Source organism: Lithobates pipiens, unplaced genomic scaffold (genome assembly GCF_037356315.1).
Source record: "Lithobates pipiens isolate NorthernLeopardFrog02 unplaced genomic scaffold, aLitPip1_a1.2 Scaffold_28, whole genome shotgun sequence".
Classification (NCBI taxonomy): Eukaryota; Metazoa; Chordata; class Amphibia; order Anura; family Ranidae; genus Lithobates; species Lithobates pipiens.
In genome coordinates, this window is record NW_027507789.1 from 147,344,503 (window position 1) to 147,368,051 (window position 23,549).

A 23,549-nucleotide genomic window follows, 5' to 3' on the forward strand; every position below is an offset into this window, starting at 1 on the left:
TCCCCCTGGTGCCACAATGGATTTCACGGGATCAGACAGGATTCATCCCCGGGAGGGAAGCGCGGGATAATTCTCTCCGCACACTCTCCTTGATGGCATATGTGCGGCGGACTGCCCAGCCCACCCTGTTACTCTCCACGGATGCTGAGAAGGCGTTTGACAGGGTGGACTGGGACTTCCTTATGGCTACGCTGGCGCACCTGGGCATAGGTCCCACTCTGCGCTCTCAAATAGCGGCGTTGTACCACTGCCCCACAGCTCAGATACGGATTAACGGAACCCTTAGTGACCCCTTCACCCTATACAACGGCACTCGTCAGGGGTGCCCGCTCTCGCCGATTTTATTCGCGATATCCCTAGAACCATTTTTATCCCTTTGTTAGACAAAATCCGAATATACGTGGTGTTACCATTGGTACGACGGAACACAAATACGCGGCTTACGCGGACGATATTTTGTTCTACGTGCAACAGCCTCTGATCACCCTTCCAAATCTTATGTCCGAGTTTTCGGCCTACGGCGCGGTGTCAAACTTTAAAATCAATATGTCCAAATCGGAAATGTTAAACATCTCTGTACCCGCCAAACAAGTATCCCACCTGAAAAAGAACTATCCCTTTAACTGGCAGCTGAGCTCCATGAAATATTTGGGCATTCACCTAACGCCCTCATTATCGTCCCTTTTCCGCGCTAACTTTCTGCCTTTACTCAACACTCTTAGGTCCGATATCCAAAAGTGGTCCCAGCTACGACATTCTTGGCTGGGAAGAATAGGCCTGGTTAAGATGAACTTGCTGCCCAGGGTGCTCTTCATGTTGCAGATGGTCCCGTTTGGGATACCGGTGGGGTTTTTTACAATTTTGACATCTATGGTATACCGGTACATATGGAATAGGAGAAGGCCCAGGCTGAATAGAACACTCCTCATCCGCCCTAAGTGTAGCGGGGGTTTAGCTGTACCAGATTTCAAACTCTACTATAGGGCCGTTGTGCTGACCAGACTCTCTGACTTGAAGTATTGCAAGGGCACGAAACTCTGGGTAAATGTGGAAACAGACCTTTGTGGAGCTGAACCTTCCACGCTGATGTGGATACCGAGGAAGTTCCGAACCCTTTTGCCTACCACGTCCCCACTTACACACTCCTCCTTGATGGTATGGGACTCTATCTGTAAGAGGTATGGCTGGCTGTATAACTCCCCCCTGATGCCCTTGGTGGGTCACAACTTTTTCCCACCGGGTAACATGGACCCTCAGATTCACCCGTGGCGGCTGGGCACTAACACCTATCTCCATCAGCTCACCGGCCCATCCGGGGTGCTACCTCTTGCTTCCATCATGGGTGACTCCTCCATTTCCTACATGGATCGCTGGAAACATCATCAACTGTTGAACTTTGTTCGCATGCTCCCAAAACCCCTGCGCACCCTGGCGGAGCTTACACCTGTGGAAACCGCATTTGCTGAACCTGACCCGATTGAGCGGCCAGTTTCGTACTTCTATCAGGCCTTGCTGTCCCTCACCTCTACGGGTACCCCCTCCTTTCTACGGTACTGGGAAAGGGAACTACAAATGGCGCTGTCTCCGTCCCAGCAGTCACAAATCCTAACACTGGCTCATCCCTCCTCGGGATCCTCTAAGACATCAGAAATGGCGTATAAACTTTTGACCAGATGGCACTACACACCGGTTGTCTTACATAGGTTCTCTCCCCAGTCCTCCCCACTCTGTTGGCGGGAGTGCGGGGAGGTAGCCACTCATGCCCATATATGGTGGTACTGCCCGAGGATCCGCCCATTCTGGCTGGCGATCATATACACAATTAAAGAAATCCAGGGGTGGGAGGTACCTAATGACCCGTGGTATGTCCTGTTCCATTGCACGGGAAGGCCGACAGGCTCCTACAAGAGGTCGATTACACCACATCTCTTAAACGCTGCTAAAACCCTCATTCCTCAGTTTTGGAAGCTGAAGACGATCCCCACCCTCCGGCGTTGGTTGCTCAATGTGGATACCACATATTACATGGAGGATATGACCCTTTCCCTCCGGGGTAAATCTGAATTGTCAACAAAGATCTGGGCCTGTTGGGTTGCCTTCAAATATTCCTTGAGTTATGCAGCCATAATGTCTCAACCAGAGTGAAGTGAACATGACGCTTGTTTTTACTACATCTACTGTTATTTTGCAATAGGTTGTCTGACGGTGGTCTGCCCCCTCCCCCCCCCCCCCCTCCCCTCCCCGCCCCCCCCCCCCCCCTCCCCTCTTTTTCTTTCTCTCTCTCTTTCTGTTTACTTTCCTTTTCCCTTACCCCCCTTCTAATTCTGTCTACTATATTTCCTCTTTTATGATAGAAGAGGTGGGTGTATATTTATGTGCCCATGTAACTAACGTTATAATGTTGTAGATCTTGCTATTGGTTTCTATACTGATCGTTATGCTCTGTACACGCTTCTCTTCTTTAATAAACATTAATTAAAAAAAAAAAAAAAAAAATATTCCCTATGATATACATGAGGATCCATTCCCACCTGCTGGAGAACTACAGGGACAAGTAGACCATCAAATAAAATCTGTTGAGCAATTGCTCTTAATACAGGCGCGATATCCACCATCATCTGGTGAGTGTGGGCACATAAGGAGGGGAGCATGGCAGGGCACAGCATAAGAATAAGTACTGGCACAAGGACTGCACAATAATATATGAAAATAACACACTTTTAGATTTTTCAGATTTTTTGTCTTTTTATGCTTCATACAGTTTTTGGCACTTAAGATTTATTTATATATATTATATATAATGTGTATGTATGATTTTTGGAAATAGTGTTGATGGGAAGACAGCGCTGGGTACACTTTATAAATTGATTTAAAGGCACCTACACCTTATACCACAGCAGCAGTCAATTAGGCAATTTATCAGAGAAAATCATAATTAGGTTTCAGTGTACATAAAGCATTAGGTTCCATGCACACTAGTGTTTCTTTTCTTACATCGGGGACACAGAGCCATAGTAGTTACTATGTGGGTTATATGGACCACTGATAGGTGATGGACACTGGCACGTCCCTAAGGCAAGAAGTGTGCTCCCTATGTAACCCCTCCCACTACTGGGAGTCCTCAATTTTTTCGCCAGTGTCTAAGGTGTTGGTCACGAGTAAAGATGTGCTGTGCTGAGCTCCACTGGAAGCAATCCTTGCTGGGGCTTGCCATGCTGACCGGATCCATTCTGATGTCTTTTTCATGGGCTAAATGAATGGTACCCGGGCCTCGTGTCCAAAAAAACGTGGTTTTGTTTGCGAACGCTTCTCTTAGAGCTGGACCCTGGGATCCAGTACTGCAATCACCTCAATGAGCAGAGTCTCACATGTCCGGTGGATAATGCACTGATGTTAAAGGATCCAACAAATAAAAAGTTGGAACTTCTTTTTAAAAGACAATATGTCTTTTGCAAGTTCAGTAGCGTAGCCGGTTCTTGCTGCAATTGGTGTATCTCAGTCCATTAAGTTTGTGGAGATACCTGAATTTCTGCCTGATCAGCAGGCCCAGCAATGGGCTGGTGTATCTGATGCACTGTCTCACAGTAGATGTTATGAAAGACTCTATTATTCAAGCCTTAGGGCTTATGCTTGGACTAGTGCATTCTTGCAGAACATCACCTTGAAGGCGCCCGATCTCGCCTGGTCTCGGAGGCTAGGCAGGGTCGGGCCTGCTTAGTTCCTGGATGGGAGACCGCATAGTTCTGTGGCTGAAATATTGATCAGCCGAAGCACCGTGTAAAAAGCTCTTAGCCAGATTAGTTTCCCTTCATGGGGTACGGATATTTAGAGACGAACTGAATAAGTACATCCAAAGGACCTCTAATGGGGAAAGCTCTCTTACCAGTAAAGAAGAGGTTCAAACATTTCTCCTTTAATCGTTGCCTTAGGGGCGTGCCAGTCTCCATCACCTATCAGTGGCCCTATAACCCACATAGTAACTACTATGGCTCTGTGTCCCCTGATGTACATCAAAGAAAAGGATTTTACAGGTAAGCCGTTTTAAAAATCCTGTTTTTTTTTTAACCACTTAAAGCGGAGGGCCGGTTATAAAAAAAAAAAAAAAAAAAGTCAGCAGCTGCAAACACTGCAGCTGCTGACTTAATAAATACACTCCCCTGTCCAGGGCGCCCGCGATGTCGGCCGCCCGAGGCCGACCCGTCCCTCGGCTCTCGGGTCCCGGCGCCGCCATCCCTTGTAAGGGAAACAGGCAGCGGAGCCTTATGGCTTCACTGCCCGTTTCCTACTGCGCATGCGCGAGTCCCGCAGCTACTGCGCATGCGCGAGTCCCGCAGCGCTTTCTGAATGGGACGCGCTGTGTTCTGGAACACACAGTTCCCAGAACACAGCGCGACTCATTACCCAGAAGATGCCGCGACGAAGACAGAAGACAGAAGATCTCCGCGGAGGAGGAAGAGGAAGATTAGGAGAAAGTGCCTAGCAACAGGCATTTCTGGTAAGTAAAAAAAAAAAAAATTTTTTCATTTTTTTTTTTTTAGATTTTTTTTAATTTTTAACATTTTTTTGTTTTTCAGGGTGGCCCTCCCCTTTAAGCACCAAGCCTCTTTCTAAGAGTTGGTGTTTACAAGTTAAAAACTGTTTTTTTTTTTTGCTAGAAAATTACTTAGAACCCCCAAATATTCTTTATTTTTTTCTAACACCCTAGAGAATAAAATGGTGGTCGTTGCAATACTTTCTGTCACACCGTATTTATGCAGCGATGCTACAAGAGTACTTTTTGTTTACAAAATACACTTTTTTTAATTAAAAAAATAAGACAACAATAAAGTTAGCCCGATTTTTGTTTTTTATATTGTAAGAGATAAATTTACGCCGAGCAAACTGATACCCAACAAGTCACACTTCAAAATCGCACCCGCTTGTGGAATGGCGACAAACTTTTACCCTTAAAAATCTCCATTGGCAACGTTTAAAGAATTCTACAGGTTGCATGTTTTAAATTACGGAGGAGGTCTAGGGCTAGAATTATTGCTCTCGCTCTACTGATTGCGGCGATATCTCACATGTGTGGTTTGAACATATATGCGGGCACTGCTTACGTATGCGTTCGCTTCTGAACGTCAGCTCGGCGGGACAGGGCGCGTTTAAAAAAAATGTTTTTTCTTATTTATTTTAACCTTTTATTTTTAGACTTCTTTTAAAAATAAATAAATTGTGTCACTTTTATTACTATTACAAGGACTGTAAACATCCCTTTTAATAGAAAACAAGCACCTTTTAAATATGAGATGTGGGGTCAAAAAGACCTCAGATCTCATATTTACACTAAAATGCAAAAAAATTTTATAAAAAAAATAATAATTAAAAGTCATTGAAAAAAATAAATAAAAAAATTTTGATTTAAGAAGTTTTGATGTTGCTTCCGCCATGTAATGGTATGGAGACGGGTAACCTACACATACAGGTTTACACATTTTGCTTGTTTTAGCTGTGAAGAGAGATTTTTTTTCCGCTAGGACTTAGAACAGACTCACCCTCCAACTCTTCCATACTGGCATCTCTCAAAGCCTCTTTATTGAGGGCCCTGGCAGTCTCCTCACACTGTTTCCTGCGTGTTGGGTACTCGCTCCCTGTTAGCTCATGCCGCACATTGGAATTAGTAATAAGCACAGACAATTCGGGGTCTGTCAGGGGAAACGGTGTCGCCTCCAAAGATCTGAATAGATATAAACATACAATAAAAAGGTGATTACTGCACTGGGATCAATCATTCACAATGCTGACCTTTACCCAATGACTGAAAGGACAACAATCTGTTTCTGGGTGTAGTAACCAATCAGATTACAGCTGTCATTACTACCTATGAAAAAGAGAATCTAACTGGCTGCTACTGAAAACAAACAGGGCTCCTTTCAGCTTGCACTATACACAATAAAAGTAGTAAAATATGATTAAAGTGTATCTAAAACCAAAGCTTATTTAGTCTGGGATAGAGTGAGGAAGAGTTAAAAAAAAATCCCAGGTATGGCAATTTTTCAGTTTTTTTTTCTTTTTTTAAATACTTTTTATTGAATTTTCATTTCTTCTGAAAAGTATACATTGATCCAGCTTGAACCATTGTAAGAACATGTGTGCCATACCTGTGGGATTCCCCTGAAAGCTGGAAATCACTACTCTAGCCGCTTGCCGAGCGGCTCATGCCGATATACGTTGGCAGAAGGGCATGTACAGGCCTATTAACGCACCTGTACATTGCCCTTTAAGAAGCGGCTTGCGGTCACGTACCCGCCACGAGCTCCGTGAGCGTGATCGTGGGTCCCGTAGACTCGATGTCTGCGGGGATACCCGCGATCGTCTCACAGGAATGTAAACAAGCATCTCCCCGTTCTGCCTACTGACACTGTCACTGATTACAGCTCCCTGTGATCAGGAGTGGTGATCGGTGTCGTGTCACACATAGCCCAGCCCCTCCCCTCCCCTCCCCCCCCACCCCACCCACAGTAAGAATCACTCCCTAGGACACACTTAACCCCTACGGTGCCGCCTAGTGGTTAACCCCTTTACTGCCAGTGACATTTACACAGTAATCACTGCATTTTTAATTGCACTGATCGTTGTATGAATGTGAATGGTCCCAAAATAGCACCAAAAGTTTGCGTAAACCAATCTATACACGCTTATTGCAATTTTTTTTTTTTTTTTACCAAAAATATGTTGAAGAATATGTATCGGCCTAAACCGAGGAAAAAAAATGTTTTTAGATATTTTTTGAGGATATTTATTATAGCAAAAAATAAAAAATATTGTGGCTTTTTTCAAAATTGTCGCTATTTTTTTGTTTATAGAGCAAAAAATAAAAACTGCAGAGGTGATCAAATACCACCAAAAGAAAGCTCTATTTGTTGGGAAAAATAAAAAAAAGACGTACATTTTTTTTGGGAGCCATGTCGCACGACTGCACAATTGTCAGTTAAAACGACGCAGTGCCGAATCGCAAAAAAGTCAGCCGCTCGGCACGGGCGCCATTTAGGGGACACTTTGCATTGATTTACATTGAACTATTTTCACAGTGTGTTTCAAAGACTCCAAGGCAGTTGTGAATGGCCACACAGAGCGTAGCTAACACTTCTTCTCAGAGAAATAAATGAAAAACCAGCCAGCATTCCTCATAATGGTAGGTATGAAGCAGTGGCAGTGCTACCCCCTCTATCACCAATAGATAGATTCATGCATTGCATGAATCTATCCATGACCGCTGCTGCCACCCCCTATTACAGTGGCGGCGAGTGTTTTTGAAGCACTTGATTAGAGCCATAGGCTCTAATAGGCATCAAAAAACTTAAACAGCGAGCCCCATGCTTGGCACTCGCAGTTCACCCAGCTGTGTTAGAAAAGCAAATGAATATTTGCTCTCCTAACACTGAACTGCTTCTCCGCCAATCAGATGCTCAGGTCTGTTACCTGTCACCTGATTGGCTGAAATGACAGGCACTGTGATTGGACGCCTATCAGGCATCCAATCATAGGAGAGGACGGGAGAAGACATCAAGGACATGGAGGAGCATGGACTACAGGACACCACCCACCGCTGTCACCTGCTTCCCCACCAAGACAGGGTAAGTGCCAGGCAGACGGCGGGTGGGCACAGTGGCAGCATTCGATGGGCACAGTGGGGCTGCAATTGATGCGTTTTTTTTCTGAATTTTTCAGTTTGTGCCCCCCAAAAATTTTGAGCATCAGCCGCCACTGGTATGAAGGTATGTGGAGCAATTGTTCTACAATATAAGGTCCCTGCAGAGTCTGTTTTGTCCCTACTGACCTGCAGTCAATGAGTAGAGCATATCCCTCTCTCCCCATCACTGAAATAAACTGGTCCATGATCCCGCAGGGTACTCCAGGGAATGTATGTTCAGCTTTTTGACATGTCAAGGCTTTTTGGACAACATCACCGTCATCTGAGGACATAAAGACACAATTCACATACGGTATGACATGGAACCTGCAGAACATCAGATCTGGGTGCTGTATACACACTAAATGGATGATCATTTCTTCTAATAGTCTATTGCTAAAGGCCAGGTAGATTACATCAGTGAAATATGTGGCCTGGCATTGCTGAACTGTGCAACATTCTATTTGCCTGGCTGTAATACCAACCTACTGGCTTTTATGCTGACCAAGAATAAGTATGTACATCGGTTAATTCAGCTTGAGGCTAAAAGTGGTTCTAAAGGCTCAAGGTTTTTTACCTTCATGCATGGAATAATGCATGAATGTAAAAAAACCTCCTCTGTGCAGCACCCCTTCCCCCCAACCCCCCATAATACTTACCTGAGCTGCACTGTGAGCAAGCAATGTACACGAGGCTCTCTCACTCCTCATTGGAGGAGAGAGAGGGGGTGGGGCCGACCCGTGACTCTGTGTGTCAATAGACAGGCAGATCAGTGGCTTAGGCGTGAGCCTGCTTGGGTGCCCCCACAGCAAGCTGCCTGCTGTGGGGGCACTCAGCAAGAGAGGAGGGGCCAGGAGCACCAGCAGGGGACCTGAGAAGAGGAGGATCAGGGCTGCTCTGTGCAAAACCACTACACAGAAAAAAAAAAAAAAAAACGAGCCTTTAACATCACTTTAAAGACTCTCTGGCTCCGCAGCTGCCATGTACTGCATGTATTGAAATTGGAAGAAGTGGCTAAATTCGGTTATGCACCAGGGGGTTGCATAAAGCACATCATGGACATATACTCAGAATGCACACTATCTGGAGCATACATCCATGTGTCCAAGTGCCCATTTTGAAGACTTATATGCAAGTAATTGGGCATACAATGGTTATAGGGGTCCGGGTCCTGCCCTGGTGGACATGTATCAATAAAACATTTTTTGTGAAAAACTATTTTTAAATGAGCAGTGATTTTTAGATTTTTAAAGTAAAGCATAAAAAAATCCTTCCAATATAGTGCCTACGGGGTCCCCTTAGTCTACCTGTAAAGTGGCAGATCTGTACCATGTCTAGAATCTGCTGCAGCAATAATTGAATTTCTAAAGCTAAAAAAAAAAAAAAAATTACATTTTCCCTGGAAACTGCCTTTATTTTGCCCAGCAATAGCTGGGGAGTCAGTGTGTATGATGAGGCCACAATGTAGTGCACTAGTAACAAGATTAGAGACTTTTTGGATACATTCTGGTGTCACTTTGCCTTTGGATAGAAGTAACGTGTGCAGAAAAATTGGTCTTTGGGTGTCGGTGGCGCCTTCCTACAGTAACCCTATAGAGGTACCCATGATGAAAGCAAGAATTGGCCTTACTGTGGCAGCCTAACAACTCAATAGCATACTGGGCAAGTTCTGGCCTATGGTCTATTCTCATGACCCAGTAAGTCAGTGGATTGCCAGCTGGAAAGCTCTCCATGTCTGTTTTGGCCCCAAGGTAATCGTCCATCATGTGATACAGATGCTGCCGATGGGATGTGGAAGCTGACAGCCCTGGGCGGCGAGGACTAAAAAAAATTCTGAAATGCCTCACTTAGGTGGACGCCTTCTCCAACGCTCCTCTCTTGGCCAACAGAAGACTCAAAGCAACTTTTTCCCACCACACTATAACCTACTGGAGTCAGGAAAAATGTTCAATAAAATCCTCTTTAACGTGTCCTCAAGAGATTTTATCTTCTGCACTCTCTGTGGGGATGGGATGAGTTCTGAGACCTTCCCCTTATAACGGTGGTCAAGGAGGGTTGTCAACCAGTAATCATCCTTTTCCTTTATGCCACGTATTCTTGGGTCTTTTCGCAGGCTTTGAAGCATGAGGTTGCCCAATATGCCTCAAATTTGCCGAGGCTTGAGAAGCAGACTCCTCGGGGTCACTCAAGATGACAGCATCTGGAACTTCCTCATCCCAGCCACACACTACTCCCAAGGGTCCTGGGGTTAGAAAGCCATTGCTTACAGATAGACGCATGTCTTCCTCTTCTTCGAAGCCTATGAAAGTGCCAGAATCCTCCTCTTCATCCTCCTCCCCTCTCTCCTCCTGTGTGTTCTGTGACATAGGAATGATGATGTCTGGATAAAGTGGGCCTTGAGAGGAAAGGAAGTCCTCCTCTTCCTCCTGCTGGTCTGTCTCCAGTGCCCTGCCCTGCCACACAGAGTCTGCTCCAGCAGGAACACAACAGGGATTTTGTCACTGATGCATGCACTGTGTAGGGGGCGTGGCCTGACCTTGCATGGAGTAGGACGCGTGTCTCCGGAGCTCAGCCGAGGAATCCTGTCTCCCATGCTGATCCTGTGACACCACAGCACCGATACTTACCTAAACACGTCTGGCAGGCATCCCTCCATTCCGGCGCATATGTCTCCCTCGAAATCCCAACGATCGGCGGCGGCGCGGTTGTCACAATACCGCCGACATGTGAGTGAGGAGGGGGAGGAAAATGGCGGCGCGGAGGAGCCGGGAGGGCCGCGTGTGGCGGGAGACACGGACAGGCTTCTTGAAGCCATTACATTATGCCGCACGTCCCTTACATCCCAAATTGAGGAAGTGCAAATGGACATTTCTTTATTGAGGCAGGACTTTCAGAAACTGCGTGACCGGGTAAGGGACACTGAGACCCGTATTAGCAATGTGGAAGACGCTCTCCCACCACTGCAAAATGATGCTGACCACATGCAGAAACAAATAGACCTCCTGATTGCTAAACAGGACGAAATGGAAAATCGCATACGCAGATGCAAAATCCGATTGATTGGTCTTCCGGAGGGGGCTGAAGGTAAGGACCTCACAACTTTTCTGGAACAATTGCTGATAAGTACCTATGGCCGAGAGTCTTTTTCCCCCATACTGGCGGTTGAACGCGCGCATCGTATGCCTGCCAGGCCTCCACCTCAGGGTGCACCTCCACGCACCTTTATTGCAAAACTCCTGAACTATAAGGACAGAGATGCTGCCCTCCGCATGGCCCGGGAAAAGGGTAATATCCCTGTGGGCAATATTAAAGTTGCAATCTTCCCTGATTTTTCAGCGGACGTCCAGAAACGCCGACAGAGTCTAGGGTGCTTGCATCTGAGGCGTATGTTACCTTTATGCCCTTTCTACTTTGGAATGTGCTGAACTTTCCGATTCTGGGACTTTTGCGCCTGCTGATGGTGTCAACGTTCATGGATCAATTTTTTCCCTTTTTTCTTAGTGTGCCTGTTGAGGGGCCTTTTCTGCAATACATACCTGTTTGTTTTGTTTCAACAATTTTGGTTTTCCTTTTTTTCTTTCTTCTTTTTTCTCCCGGAGCAAGGGGAGACATGTTAGACCTACGGTCTAATCGTGCAGCGGAAAACTGCTCCATTGTCTGTTGGGACTTCTTCTTGTTATGAGGGAGCTGGTCACTGGGACTGGACAGCAACTGACACTTTTGCCTATTTACTCGGGTCACCACTGTGTGCTGTTATACAGGGGGCTCTGCTTTGCCTTGCCCTCTGGTACCGGTGGCTGCGACCCTCTTTCAGACTTATTGTTCTAAATTTTCTTATTGATTTAATGAAACTGGTTTTCCCAGCCAGGCATGTTTGGTTTTTCAGGGAATATGCCCGCACAAGTTGGGGTTGGTGCAGGGTAGGGTGGGGGGAGGGGGGTGGTTTGGTTAGGGTTTCCATGCAGAAGATTACTATAAATAAGCTGAAGTATGTATCTGGACTAAGTGTTGCTTTTACAGAATGTTTTTTACCACTACTGCCTATGCAACCCCTGTTTGGGCTTGATCAAGCACAACTGTATTGGGGTGCGCTTATAGGAGGGCTGTTAGGGGGAAAGCTGACTGCACTCATTACTTTATATGACTCTATATGGCATCTATACGGTTTCTTACCTGGAACGTGAGGGGCCTGCGTGATAAAATTAAGCGCGCGGCAGCCTTCACGTTCCTCAAAAAGCAAAGGGCGGAAGTGATGGTGCTAGTTGAGACACATGTGGAGGGTGGACTGCAGATGGCCCTTAAACGCCCTTGGATTGGGTGGGCATTTCATTCCACCTACACGTCTCATTCGAGGGGGGGTTTCGGTACTTGTAGCTAAGTCTGTCCAATTTGAACTTTTCGAAATTCTAACTGACCCACTGGGCAGGTTTGTTTTTCTACATGCTAAATTGTATGGGGAACCCTACCTTATTATGGCCTTTTATATCCCCCCTCCATTTACCATGACGTTGGTTGTTGAGGGACTGTCTTTTATGTCCAGACATCCGGCGGTTCCTGTTATCTGGCTGGGGGATTTCAACACTACGCTTAACCCTTCCCTGGATAGGCTCAAACCCCCCCGAGTTGATGATGGGGCAAGCTGGGACCACTAGGTTGTCCAGGCTTATAACCACCATTCACCTTGTGGACACTTGGAGACACAAATTCCCTCAAAAGAAGGAGTATTCATGCTTCTCACCCACACATGGTTCTCTCTCCCGTATTGACTTTATACTAATATCTCAACAACTCACTCCCAGACTCAGGGAAGTATTGTTCTGCCCCAGACTACTTTCGGACCACAGCCCCTACTCTGTAGTGCTTGACGTACCCCTGGGTAGGCCTCCGCGGGCGTGGCGGCTAAATCCGTTCTGGCTGACATTATTACCCGAAGATGACACTATTGAGGCGGAGTGGATAACATTTTTTGAGGACAATGACCACACGGCCTCAGTTCCAGCAGTGTGGGATGCATTTAAATTACACGCTCGATCGGTGCTGACTGCCCACATTAATAGGCTCAAAGCTGACTCGGCTACTGTCATTATTGAGGCTGAGGCAGATTTGAGCTCCATGGAACGCACCTACATAGACGACCCGTCTACGGCAAACGCTGATGCACTTAGACTACAGTCGAGAGTTGTTTCCCAGCTGCACCACGACAAGGCCCGACAGAAACTTTTTTTTACCAAACAAAAATATTTTGAATCCGGGGAAAGAGCTGGTAAGTTGCTAGCATATTTGGTGCACAGGGAAGACAGGCCCCCGGTTGTTATTTCTTTGCGTGGTCAGGGTGATACAATGATCACGGACCCTTCTGAGGTGACAGCTAGATTTCGGGACTTTTTTGCGGACTTATACACCACTACGGTCTCAGACGACACCACTCCGATGGACAGCTTTTTGGCTCAGGTTTCCCTCCCCCAAGTTACGGAGGAACAGGTGCAGGCTCTGGAGGCTCCCCTGACCACCGATGAAATAGTGGGTGCTATTGCGGAATTTGCAAAATCCAAGTCGCCGGGGTCAGATGGTCTTCCCATTGAATTTTATTCCCGTTACCAAGACGTGCATGCACTGTCACAGCTCACTGTCCTTGTGGCCTTCTCAAATGGTGACAATACAGTGCATGCATCCTTAATGATCAGCCATTGGCGTGGGGAAAAAAAGCCAAGGCGGCCTGAGCCTGTCATCGTGCCGTACTCGCACAGGTATTCGTTGGCGTCCCTCTGATGCATGTATAGCCAATGCAGCATTGCCAAAGTCGTGTTCCAGCTGGTGTATGGAGACATGGGGGCACAACAAACTGCAGCACCGAGCCCTGTCCTGCATCTTTTTCGAGTTGCAAGCAGGGTTACCCAGTGTGCTGTGAACAAAATATATCGTCCCTGCCAATGCTTGCTGGACCACGTGTCAGCAGTAAGGTGGATTTTACGGCTGACTGTCTTGCCGAACGATGCCAAAACATTCCCTTTCACGTGATGGTAGAGAGATGGAACGGCCTTACGTGAAAAGTAGTAGCGACTGGGAACCTGCCATTGTGGTACAGCACATTGTGCAAATTCACGGAAGGGGGCAGAATCCACCAGGCTGAAAGGCAGAAGTTGGAGAGCCAACAGCTTTGACAATCTTGCATTTAGACGCTGGGCATGTGGGTGGCAGGGACTGCATTTTTTTTTCCGCTGCAGCAGATGGGGCAGAGAAATTTGCTGGCTAAAGGCAACAGCTGGTGATGTGTTGCTGGCAGATGTGCTGTTGGACCTGGGACACCCTGTGCTATACCATCATCCCTGTCAGTGGAGGCTGCTGAGAGGTGATGACTCGGTATAGCAGGGGCAGACTGAAGTGGGTAAGGGGGAGGAGGGACAGATTTGTGCCCCTTTTGTGTGGCTTCTAGGTACTCCTGCCAACGGGCTGAGTGGTTTGGACATTAAATGCCTTGTTAAGCATGTGCTACACAAATGTTTTTGCCACGTTTGATGTACCCAAGACACAGTTTGGAGATAGCAACAGTGCGATCTGCTGCAGATGTGCTGAAAAAGGCCCAGACAGCAGAGCTTTGTGGAGTGGGCCTGCGAGATAACAGCTACAGAATGTGATGGAATAGGGTGGCTGCTCTCTACTCTTTCTTGATGTCAGCCTCCTTGGGGTTGTGCTGCCTCACCTTCAGTTTTCTCCTCTGCTCTATCTAGCACCCAAGTCGCATCAGTGACCTCATCATCATCTCCTCCATCTTCATCATTACCACTGGAGACAACTTGGCAAAGCGCTGCGGCTGGGGGGGGGGGGGGGGGGACATGAATTCCAATTTGCCTACCAGTGTTCTCCCCTCTCTCTAGGCTCATGTTCCTGTCATCCTCAACCTTAGAACCAACATCTGAATCCAGTAATGCCTGGGCATCATCAAGGAGCAAGTGGCTGACGCTGTGGTCAAATAACTCAGCTGACTCCGTCATGGCTGATGTTGGGGCTATGGCAGGAATAGATGTGGACAAGGAGGAAGGTTTATCCACTCTGGCAACTGCAGGGGACTGCACACTTGTCTCTGCTTGTGTGACATAGGATGAGGAGGATGAGGAAGGTTTAGCAAGCCAGTCCACCACCTCCTCTGCATGCTGTGGCTGGATAGCATGGACAAACCCCCTAAACAGAGGAAACGACACCCTGCCACCACGTCCACCTTTGCCTGTGGACACATTTATTGCTGGCCCCCTTACAGTGCCAAGGGAACATCTGCCTCTCCTTGTTGTCCTCCCACACATTTTTGGGAGGGAGGGGGCGGTGCTTATAAGCAAATGTAAAAAAGAAGTGGAAATCTGTATGTAGATGCATTTTAATCAGTGTAAAGTGGTGTTTGGTGCACTTTCATTTGAGTACTCACACTACACAGACACACTCCATGGATACACTATAATAAAGTGCAATATAATGTGCCAAACATACACTGATGCACAGAACTATATGACATTAAACTGGCAGTAACACACACAGAAGTAAATGGTGTTAAACTGGCAGTAACGCACACAGAAGTAAATAGCGTTAAACTGGCAGTAACGCAATCAAATAGATGGTGTTCAACCGTCACTACACTGATGCTATCTGAACTGTCCCTACTCTAGCTATACACTAATGTCAAGATAACTGACATGGTCTCACTACACTACAGTGAAACTATCTGAGCTGTCCCTACTCTAGCTGCACACTAAGCAAAGCTAAATGATGGTCCTCCTCACTACACTCACACTATCCCTAGACTGACACTAAACTAATATTCTACACTGACAATTGAAGCAAAATAGCACAGTATAGCACACTAACTAACTGATAGCACTGAACAGAGTCCTGTTCTATCTCTCTCCACGCCGAAATCACACTGAAAATGGCTGCGATTGAAAGAATACCTTTATACTGTGGGGCGGAAATGAGCCATGATTGGATAAAGTCATGACGACAGTGTCTAGTCATGACTCTGAAAGTGCCCTGTGCCTCGATTGGCTGAAGCTTTCAATGCTTCAGCCAATCAGGGTTTGCAATGCACTGTTCAGCGCAGCAATGCATTGTGGTCAGTTCGGGGGAACCGAACAAATGGTCGAACGACCGGTTTGTTCGGAGGTTCATCGAACAACGAACGTTCGGCCCAAACTTTTGCTCGGGCCAAACCATTCACCCATCCCTAGTCAGCATGACAGCCATGCAGCCAGCATAATCAGCAGACATGCATATAATGAATGACATTCATCCAATGAATGTTTTCAACATATGCTTTATGTTGAACAGGTCTAAATACTACAAATGTCCAAATATCAGAAAAGTTCAGCTGAATAAGGAGAAAATGTACCGTGGAGGTATAGCATATTGTGAAAAAGCACAGCTGCATTCATTAAAGTGATACTAAAGTCCCATTTTTTATTTTGTTTAATTAACAAACATGAATTTATAAATCTAGCTGACGACTCTGTTATGACCAAGGGACCGGGAAGAGACCAGGCCCCCCCCCCCCCCTGCTCTAGATAACCAACTCTGTTTCTCTAGGCAGCCTTTTTTTTAACCAGGGTGCCTTCAGGTTTCTTCAGGGGTGCCTTGACAAAATGCCTTGAAATTGTCCAAAATTTGTCAACAGGCCAGCAGGTGGATGAAGCCTGCCTTTTAGTTACACAAAGCCACAAAGTTTTCATGCACCATAAAAACCTTACAGCCGCTGGCATCCTAACAACCAATGGCATCACTGGTTAAAGGAGAAGTCTGAGCTTGTTTGGCTGTACTTCTCTCGGTCACAGGAGTGCAATTAGTTTTGCACTCCTGTGACCTGTTTCAAGCAGAGATCGGTCTGAAGTCCGCTCTCTGCTGACGTCGCGGATATCAGTCCAGGCATCGCGTCATCCCGACAATAAAGTCTGGATCCACCAGTTGCCTGGGCTGATGCCTGTCTCAGCTTCTCAGCGAGCTGTTGAGAGCCTGAGACGACAGCTCCCCACCCCTGCACAGCTCAACCCATACTTCTCTTTTAAGGAGGACATCTGCCGCCTGCATAGCATTCTTATTTGCCCCTCTCCATCAGCACTGGAGTCACATCAGCTGAGGGAGAAGAGAAACATTGGGATATTAGTCATTACCAGTGTGCCAAGGTGCATCTGCTCTAGAAGAATAAAGCGCCTCTAATGTTGGATGTCCTACATGTGTGGATGTTGCTTCAATATGTAAGACTATTAGTTTAGTCTTTTACATTTTAGAATGGGGTGCCTCAAGATTGTACAGAATTTTAAAAAGGTGCCTTAACTTAAAAAAGCTTGAGAAACACTGGTCTAGGGAATAATAAACTAACTAAATATATTAGCCACAATGCTCTGTTATATGGGCAGCAAAAGGAAAATTTAGTAAAAAGGCATTGCTGTGTCCTAAAACATCATGTTAATATTGTGGTCCAGGGATCGGACTTAACCAACAACTCACTGCTGAACTGCAGGCTTCATTTTGGGATGAGATAAGGGTGTTTCTCAGCAGCGACTTTTTCTAAAAGTCAGAATTTGAATTCTACAGGCGCTAGGATTTAGGGATCTTCCCGCAGAAAAGGAAAGACAGCGACTGATACCTAGTGGTACCAAGATTTCCCTTCGAAGGTTGATTTCATAATTTGAGACAGGTTCACCTACGGGTTGGTAGGATTACTTAAATTGACACTAAACAAAATTCTTATTCTCCATATATAATCCATTCTTACCATGGAAGGGAGAGTATTCTTACCTGGGCACAGCTGCTGCAAAAAGGTATAAGTAGCCACTTCCAGGGACGCAGAGCTGGATAGGCCTCCGCCTAATGGAACACTGGTGGCAATCACTGCATTAAACCCAGGGACAGGCCCAGCTGCCAGGAGACAATAGAAGAGGACAATGTAATGAGCATATACTGAGTTCTTCCCAGGTTTATGTATCCTCTGGAAGTCTATATGACAACACGATTGGGTAACAGAACAGAGCGTTGTCACCTTTGTCAGAAAGTACTTAAACAAGGACCTTAATGGATCACAGGGAATTATTTTATTATAAGCTGCAGATTTATAGTCTAAAAAAATACAAGGCTGTGGATTACTATGGAAGGATACCAACATCCAAAATGATTGCTAACATAAAGAGGATATAACAGACTTTTGAGAGAGTCAAGAAGAGTTAAGATCTTTATTTTTATTTTTTCAAGTACCACTTAAAGTACAGAGACACTAAAATGTAAAGGACAGTGGTTCCAATTCACAACTATTCCCAACCCCTTAAAGGCTAAAACCAACGTTTACAAAAACAATAATAAATGCACATATGCATACAGTATATTCAGGAAAATTTGCATTTATTTATTTTTTTAAATGAGCATGCAAAGCATTGCAACCTCAATTGGTGGATCACAAATGCAATGCCAGGCTCCAGCAGACTCTTCCTCCAGTCCCTGTCTATACTGAGGTACAAGCTTTTAGTTAAAGAGCTGGAGGAAGTGTCAGTGGAATACAAAGTGCTGTGATTACAGCATTCATGTTCCACTGAGAACTACAAGTCTGTCTGCTGCAGCAGAAGATGGCACTTGTAGTTCATTCATTTCAATAAATGGCACCACTGTTCAGGGAGCTGTCTGCTAATTTCAATAGTTATAGCTGCTTTGGAGGAAAAAATCCCACACTATCATGGGGTGGGGGAGATGGGGGTGGGTCTGATTTATACCACATTACATGTTACACCCTGAATAGGAGTCCAAAAGGTGGAGTTAGTTAGTCTTTTATCACAAATGTGTCCTCCTTTCAGCACTTGTTAGTAACATATATAGCTATACCAGGGGTAGGCAACCTTTGAGAGGCTTTGAGAACCTTTGAAAGATCTACCTGAACACAATGAAAGAGACCAAAGATGACCGGGTAAAAGGGTGGGTAGGTTGCGCTATGGAACCTGCAATTTAAAAAGATACTAGAAATATGTATACGTACAAAGATGTTTTTATGTGCAAAGATAGGTAAGAGCAGCCTCTATTAATATCCACCTAATGAGGTGGAAAATGTTAAAAGGGGGGGTACAATGAATAGATCTGGCGCTATACCTTTTTCTGCTAAAGAATGTGTCGCTAGGGGCTCATTTATATGAAATGTTCAGCATACTGGCAATTAGTTTGTGAAATGAGGTTAGCTATACCAATGGAAACAATATAAACTTATTATATATAATTTCCAGCGTGCTGGCTATTACATAGAAAATAAAAAATAAAAACCATAAGGTGAAAACTATTAATCCAGCTCAATTATATAAAATGTACAACATACTGGCAATTAGTATGGAAATTAATGAGATAAAAATTGCATATACTGAAACAGTAAATAATTTCCAGCGTGCTGGCTATCAAGTGAAAGATAGTGAAAACTGTTAATCCAAAAGGATTGTGGCAATTACTCTTATTAGTAAAGTGCTGGTGCAACTACATGTGCTAATATTTAGTAACAGATAGGTGTAAACATGAAATGAGGCAGGCTGTGCTATCTTCAAACTGCCAGTGGATTAAAGTGACTGTGAAGTTTGTACAACTTTCATGCGAAAAGTATGGTAACACAATAAATAGGTGATAAATAACGCAATGCCAATACATCAAGTGAGGACGTGAAAAATGAAAAAATGAAAAAATAGAAAAATATGATAAATAGATAAAAACAAAAATAGAAAAATATAAATAAATAAAAAAAAAAAATATATATATATAGTCTCTGATGGATAACAAAGTTGTCCCGTGAGTGGGGGAGGGGGGAGTGATGATTTCAAATTTTGTTCTCCATGCACAGTGGTCACTTCTAAGTTATGCTCTCACCAGAAAAAAGACCCCGTCCGGGGTGGATCAGCCTTCACAATATTAGCTATTGTGTCGCTCTCTGGCTTGCTTCTGGTGTAATACTGGGGATCCCTCGTTTTCCCGTGGGTGAAGTGTACCACGATGTGTATGTTAAAAGAGAGGACCATCCATAGTGTGATAACGTTTAAGAAACAGATTTATTTAAAAAAGATTAAAACTACTTACAAATATAGGTAAGAATGGTAGCGGTTTGTTAAATTATTGCTGTAGCTTTAAAGCAGCTTGTAAGCGTCCCGTTCGGCTTCCTCGCCGTCTATGCTAAAGGTGTACGTCGCTTGGCCACGCCCTACGCGTTTCGTCATTCAGACGTCATCTGGAGCGCTCTTTACTAATAAGAGTAATTGCCACAATCCTTTTGGATTAACAGTTTTCACTATCTTTCACTTGATAGCCAGCACGCTGGAAATTATTTACTGTTTCAGTATATGCAATTTTTATCTCATTAATTTCCATACTAATTGCCAGTATGTTGTACATTTTATATAATTGAGCTGGATTAATAGTTTTCACCTTATGGTTTTTATTTTTTATTTTCTATGTAATAGCCAGCACGCTGGAAATTATATATAATAAGTTTATATTGTTTCCATTGGTATAGCTAACCTCATTTCACCAACTAATTGCCAGTATGCTGAACATTTCATATAAATGAACCCCTAGCGACACATTCTTTAGCAGAAAAAGGTATAGCGCCAGATCTATTCATTGTACCCCCCTTTTATCAAAGATGACCGGGGTTTGGCGTTCTTATTGACAAATTTCACTGTAAAAATATAAACTTTGCCTACCTTAAAAGTGGACAGTGTCAGTCGGGTAGAGCTTCGCGTCAGTAGGATAGAGCAGTGGATGGTGTCAGTCAGTGGTGCAGTGGACAGGTCAGTAGGACAGAGGATGGCGTCAGTCAGTAGAGAAGTGGATGGTGTCCGCCAGCAGAGCAGTGGACGTGTCAGTAGGACATAGGTTTGTGTCAATAGGGCAGAGGATGGCATCAGTCAGTAGAGCAGCGGATGGTGTCAGAAGGACAGTGGATTGCGTCATTCAGTAAGGCAGGGGACGAGTCAGTAGGGCAGCGGATGGCATCAGTAGGGCAGCGGACGGCGTCAGCAGGGCAGCGGACGGCGTCAGCCAGTAGAGCAGTGGACGGGTCAGTAGGACAGAGGATGGCGTCAGTCAGTAGAGAAGTGGATGGTGTCAGCCAGAAGAGCAGTGGACATGTCAATAGGGCATAGGTTTGTGTCAGTAGGGCAGAGGATGACATCAGTCAGTAGAGCAGTGGATGGCGTCAGAAGGACAGTGGATTGCGTTATCTAGTAAGGCAGTGGACGGTGTCAGTAGGGCAGAGGACGGCGTCAGCCAGTAGAGCAGTGGACATGTCAGTAGGGCAGAAGATGGCATCAGTCAGTGCAGTGGATGGTGTCAGTAGGGCAGAGGAGTGTATGGTGTCAAAAGGACAGTGGATGGCATCATCCAGTAGCGCAGTGGATGTGTCAGTAAGGCAGAGGATGGCGTTAGTCAGTAGAGCAGTGAACATGTCAGTAGGGCAGAAGATGGCATCAGTCAGAGCAGTGGATGGTGTCAGTAGGGCAGTGGACGGCGTCAGTAGTTTTGTTTTAATTACAATTTACATTTTTATTATATTTTACAATAATATGATTTTTATTACAGCTTACCTGTAAAATCCTTTTCTTGGAGTACATCATGGGACACAGAGCCTTAATTACTTAATGGTTTTAGGCCACCTTCAGGTGTTCACACTGGTATACCCAATCAAGTAAGTTCACTCCCTATATAACCCCTCCTCCTTCCAGGAGTACATCAGTTTTTGTAGCAAAGCAATATACTTAAAGCGGGATTCCACCCTAAAGTGGAACCTCCGCTGATCGGATCCCTCCCCCCCTCCGATGTCACAATTGACACCTTTCAGGGGGGAGGGGGGTGGAGATACCTGTCAAAGACATGTATTTTCACCCACTTCCGGGCATAGACTCCCGTGGGAGTCTACGCCATTTCCTGCCCTGCCGCGCTGTCTGCTGGGACACACACGGGTCCCAGTGACAGCGCGGAGATTTCCTATTGCGCGGCGCGGCTCGCGCATGCGCAGTAGGGAACCGGGAAGTGAAGCCGATTCGCTTCACTTCCTGATTCCCTCACCTAGAATGGTGGCGACAGCAGCCGAGAGCCGAGCGATCGATCGGCCTCGGCTGCCGGCATCGCTGGAACCCGGGACAGGTGAGTGTCCATTTATTAAAAGTCAGCAGCTGTAGTATTTATAGCTGCTGGCTTTTAATATTTATTTTTTTGGTGGAATCCCTCTTTAAATCCCAAAAAAGAGGGGAGAGACCTCTGTGTCCCATGATGCACTCCAAGAAAAGGATTTTACAGGTAAGCTGTAATAAAAATGTCCTTTATCGTACATCATGGGACACAGAGCCTTAAGTGATTACTTAATGGGATGTCCCATAGTATGCAACTTGAGGGGAGGAAGACACAACCCGGAGGGTACCCCCAGACCTGTGGATCTATACTGCTGTCTGCAGCACACTGCGCCTGATGCCGATATCCTCATACCTCCTTACATCCACCTGATAAAATCTTGTGAATGTATGCACTGAAGACCAAGTTGCGGCCTTACAGGTCTGAGCCATGGAGGTCTGGTGGCGCACTGCCCAAGAAGCACTAACTGACCTGGTAGAGTGCGCCTTAACTTGAAACAGGGAAATCTTACCCCTTAAATCATAAGTTTGAATTATAACTTGCCGAATCCACTAAGTAACAGTGGATTTCAATGATGCCTGTCCTTTCTTAGGACCCTCCGGCAGAATAAATAAGACATCAGTCTTACGAATCTGAGCAGTTGTCTTTAAATATATTTTTACTGCTCACCACATCAAGACAATGTAGTGACCTCTCTTCCCTGGAACAAGGTTTTGGAAAAAACAATGGCAGGACAATATCTTGGTTCAGGAGAAAACCTGAGATCACTTTTGGCAAAAAGTCTGGACGAGGGTGTAACACCACTCTGTCCTTATGAAAAATCAAATGTGGCTCTTTACAAGATTCCGAAACCCTCCTTGCTGAGGATATAGCAACCAAAAATACCAACTTCCTTGTCAAAAGGACTAAGGGAATATGTTGTATCAGCTCAAATGGCTGTTTTTGTAACACAGACAAAACTAAGTTTAGGTCCCAAGGAAGGTCTGACAGGTGGATTAAGCCGTGTTACCCCTTGTATAGAACCCCGGACTAGTGAATGAGTAGCAAATGGTCTTTGAAAAAAAGACAGCTAAAGCTGAAACTTGGCCAATTTCATTTCTACACCTATTTGTAGAAAGGCAAGAATTCTGCCTATGATACATCTCCGAGGGTGCCAACCCTTGGATTCACACCAGGAAACATAAGCCCTCCAGACTATAGTTCTGGAAGCTGACTTCCTTGCACTAATCAGGGTAGAGATAAGTGACCCGGAAAACCCACGTTTCTTCAGAATGTGGGTTTCAATAGCCAAGCCATTAAATTTATAGACCGTAAGGAATATCGGTCTCTGCAAGAGCAGATCTGGCCATAGTGGGAGGGACCATGGGCCCTCCACTGCCATCTTTACGATTTCTGCATACCATGACCTTCTGGGCCATGCTGGTGCCACCAGAATTACTGGCTTTCTTTCCAGCTCGATCCTGCAAACAAGTTGAGGTAGCAAGTGAATAGGGGGGGGGGAATGCATAGATCAGTGAGAACTGATCCCATGGGGTCACCAACACATCCATTACGCATGGGAATGGATCCCTTGTTCTGGCCACAAAGTTGACTAACTTCATGTTGAGCCTGGATGCTAGAAGATCTATGTCCAGAGTCCCCCACCTTTGGCAAACAGCCTGAAATATGTCGGGGTGAAAAGAACCTTCCACTGGAAATAACTGCTGGTGACTCAATTAGTCCGCCTGCCATTTCTCTACTCCTGTACTGAAGATTG

The 23,549-nt window shown here is 45.4% G+C and overlaps 1 protein-coding gene across 1 annotated transcript in view; it reads right to left on the bottom strand.

The window, feature by feature from the left end:
* Positions 1 to 23,549, bottom strand: part of GALK1 (galactokinase 1) — a 51,393-nt gene that overhangs the window by 17,679 nt on the left and 10,165 nt on the right. The window contains exons 3-5 of the mRNA XM_077459680.1: positions 17,450 to 17,569; positions 7,820 to 7,955; positions 5,535 to 5,716 (exon numbers count right to left, since the gene is read on the bottom strand). Coding sequence (XP_077315806.1) covers positions 5,535 to 5,716; positions 7,820 to 7,955; positions 17,450 to 17,569 — 438 coding nt within the window. The remainder of the gene's footprint in view (positions 1 to 5,534; positions 5,717 to 7,819; positions 7,956 to 17,449; positions 17,570 to 23,549) is intronic.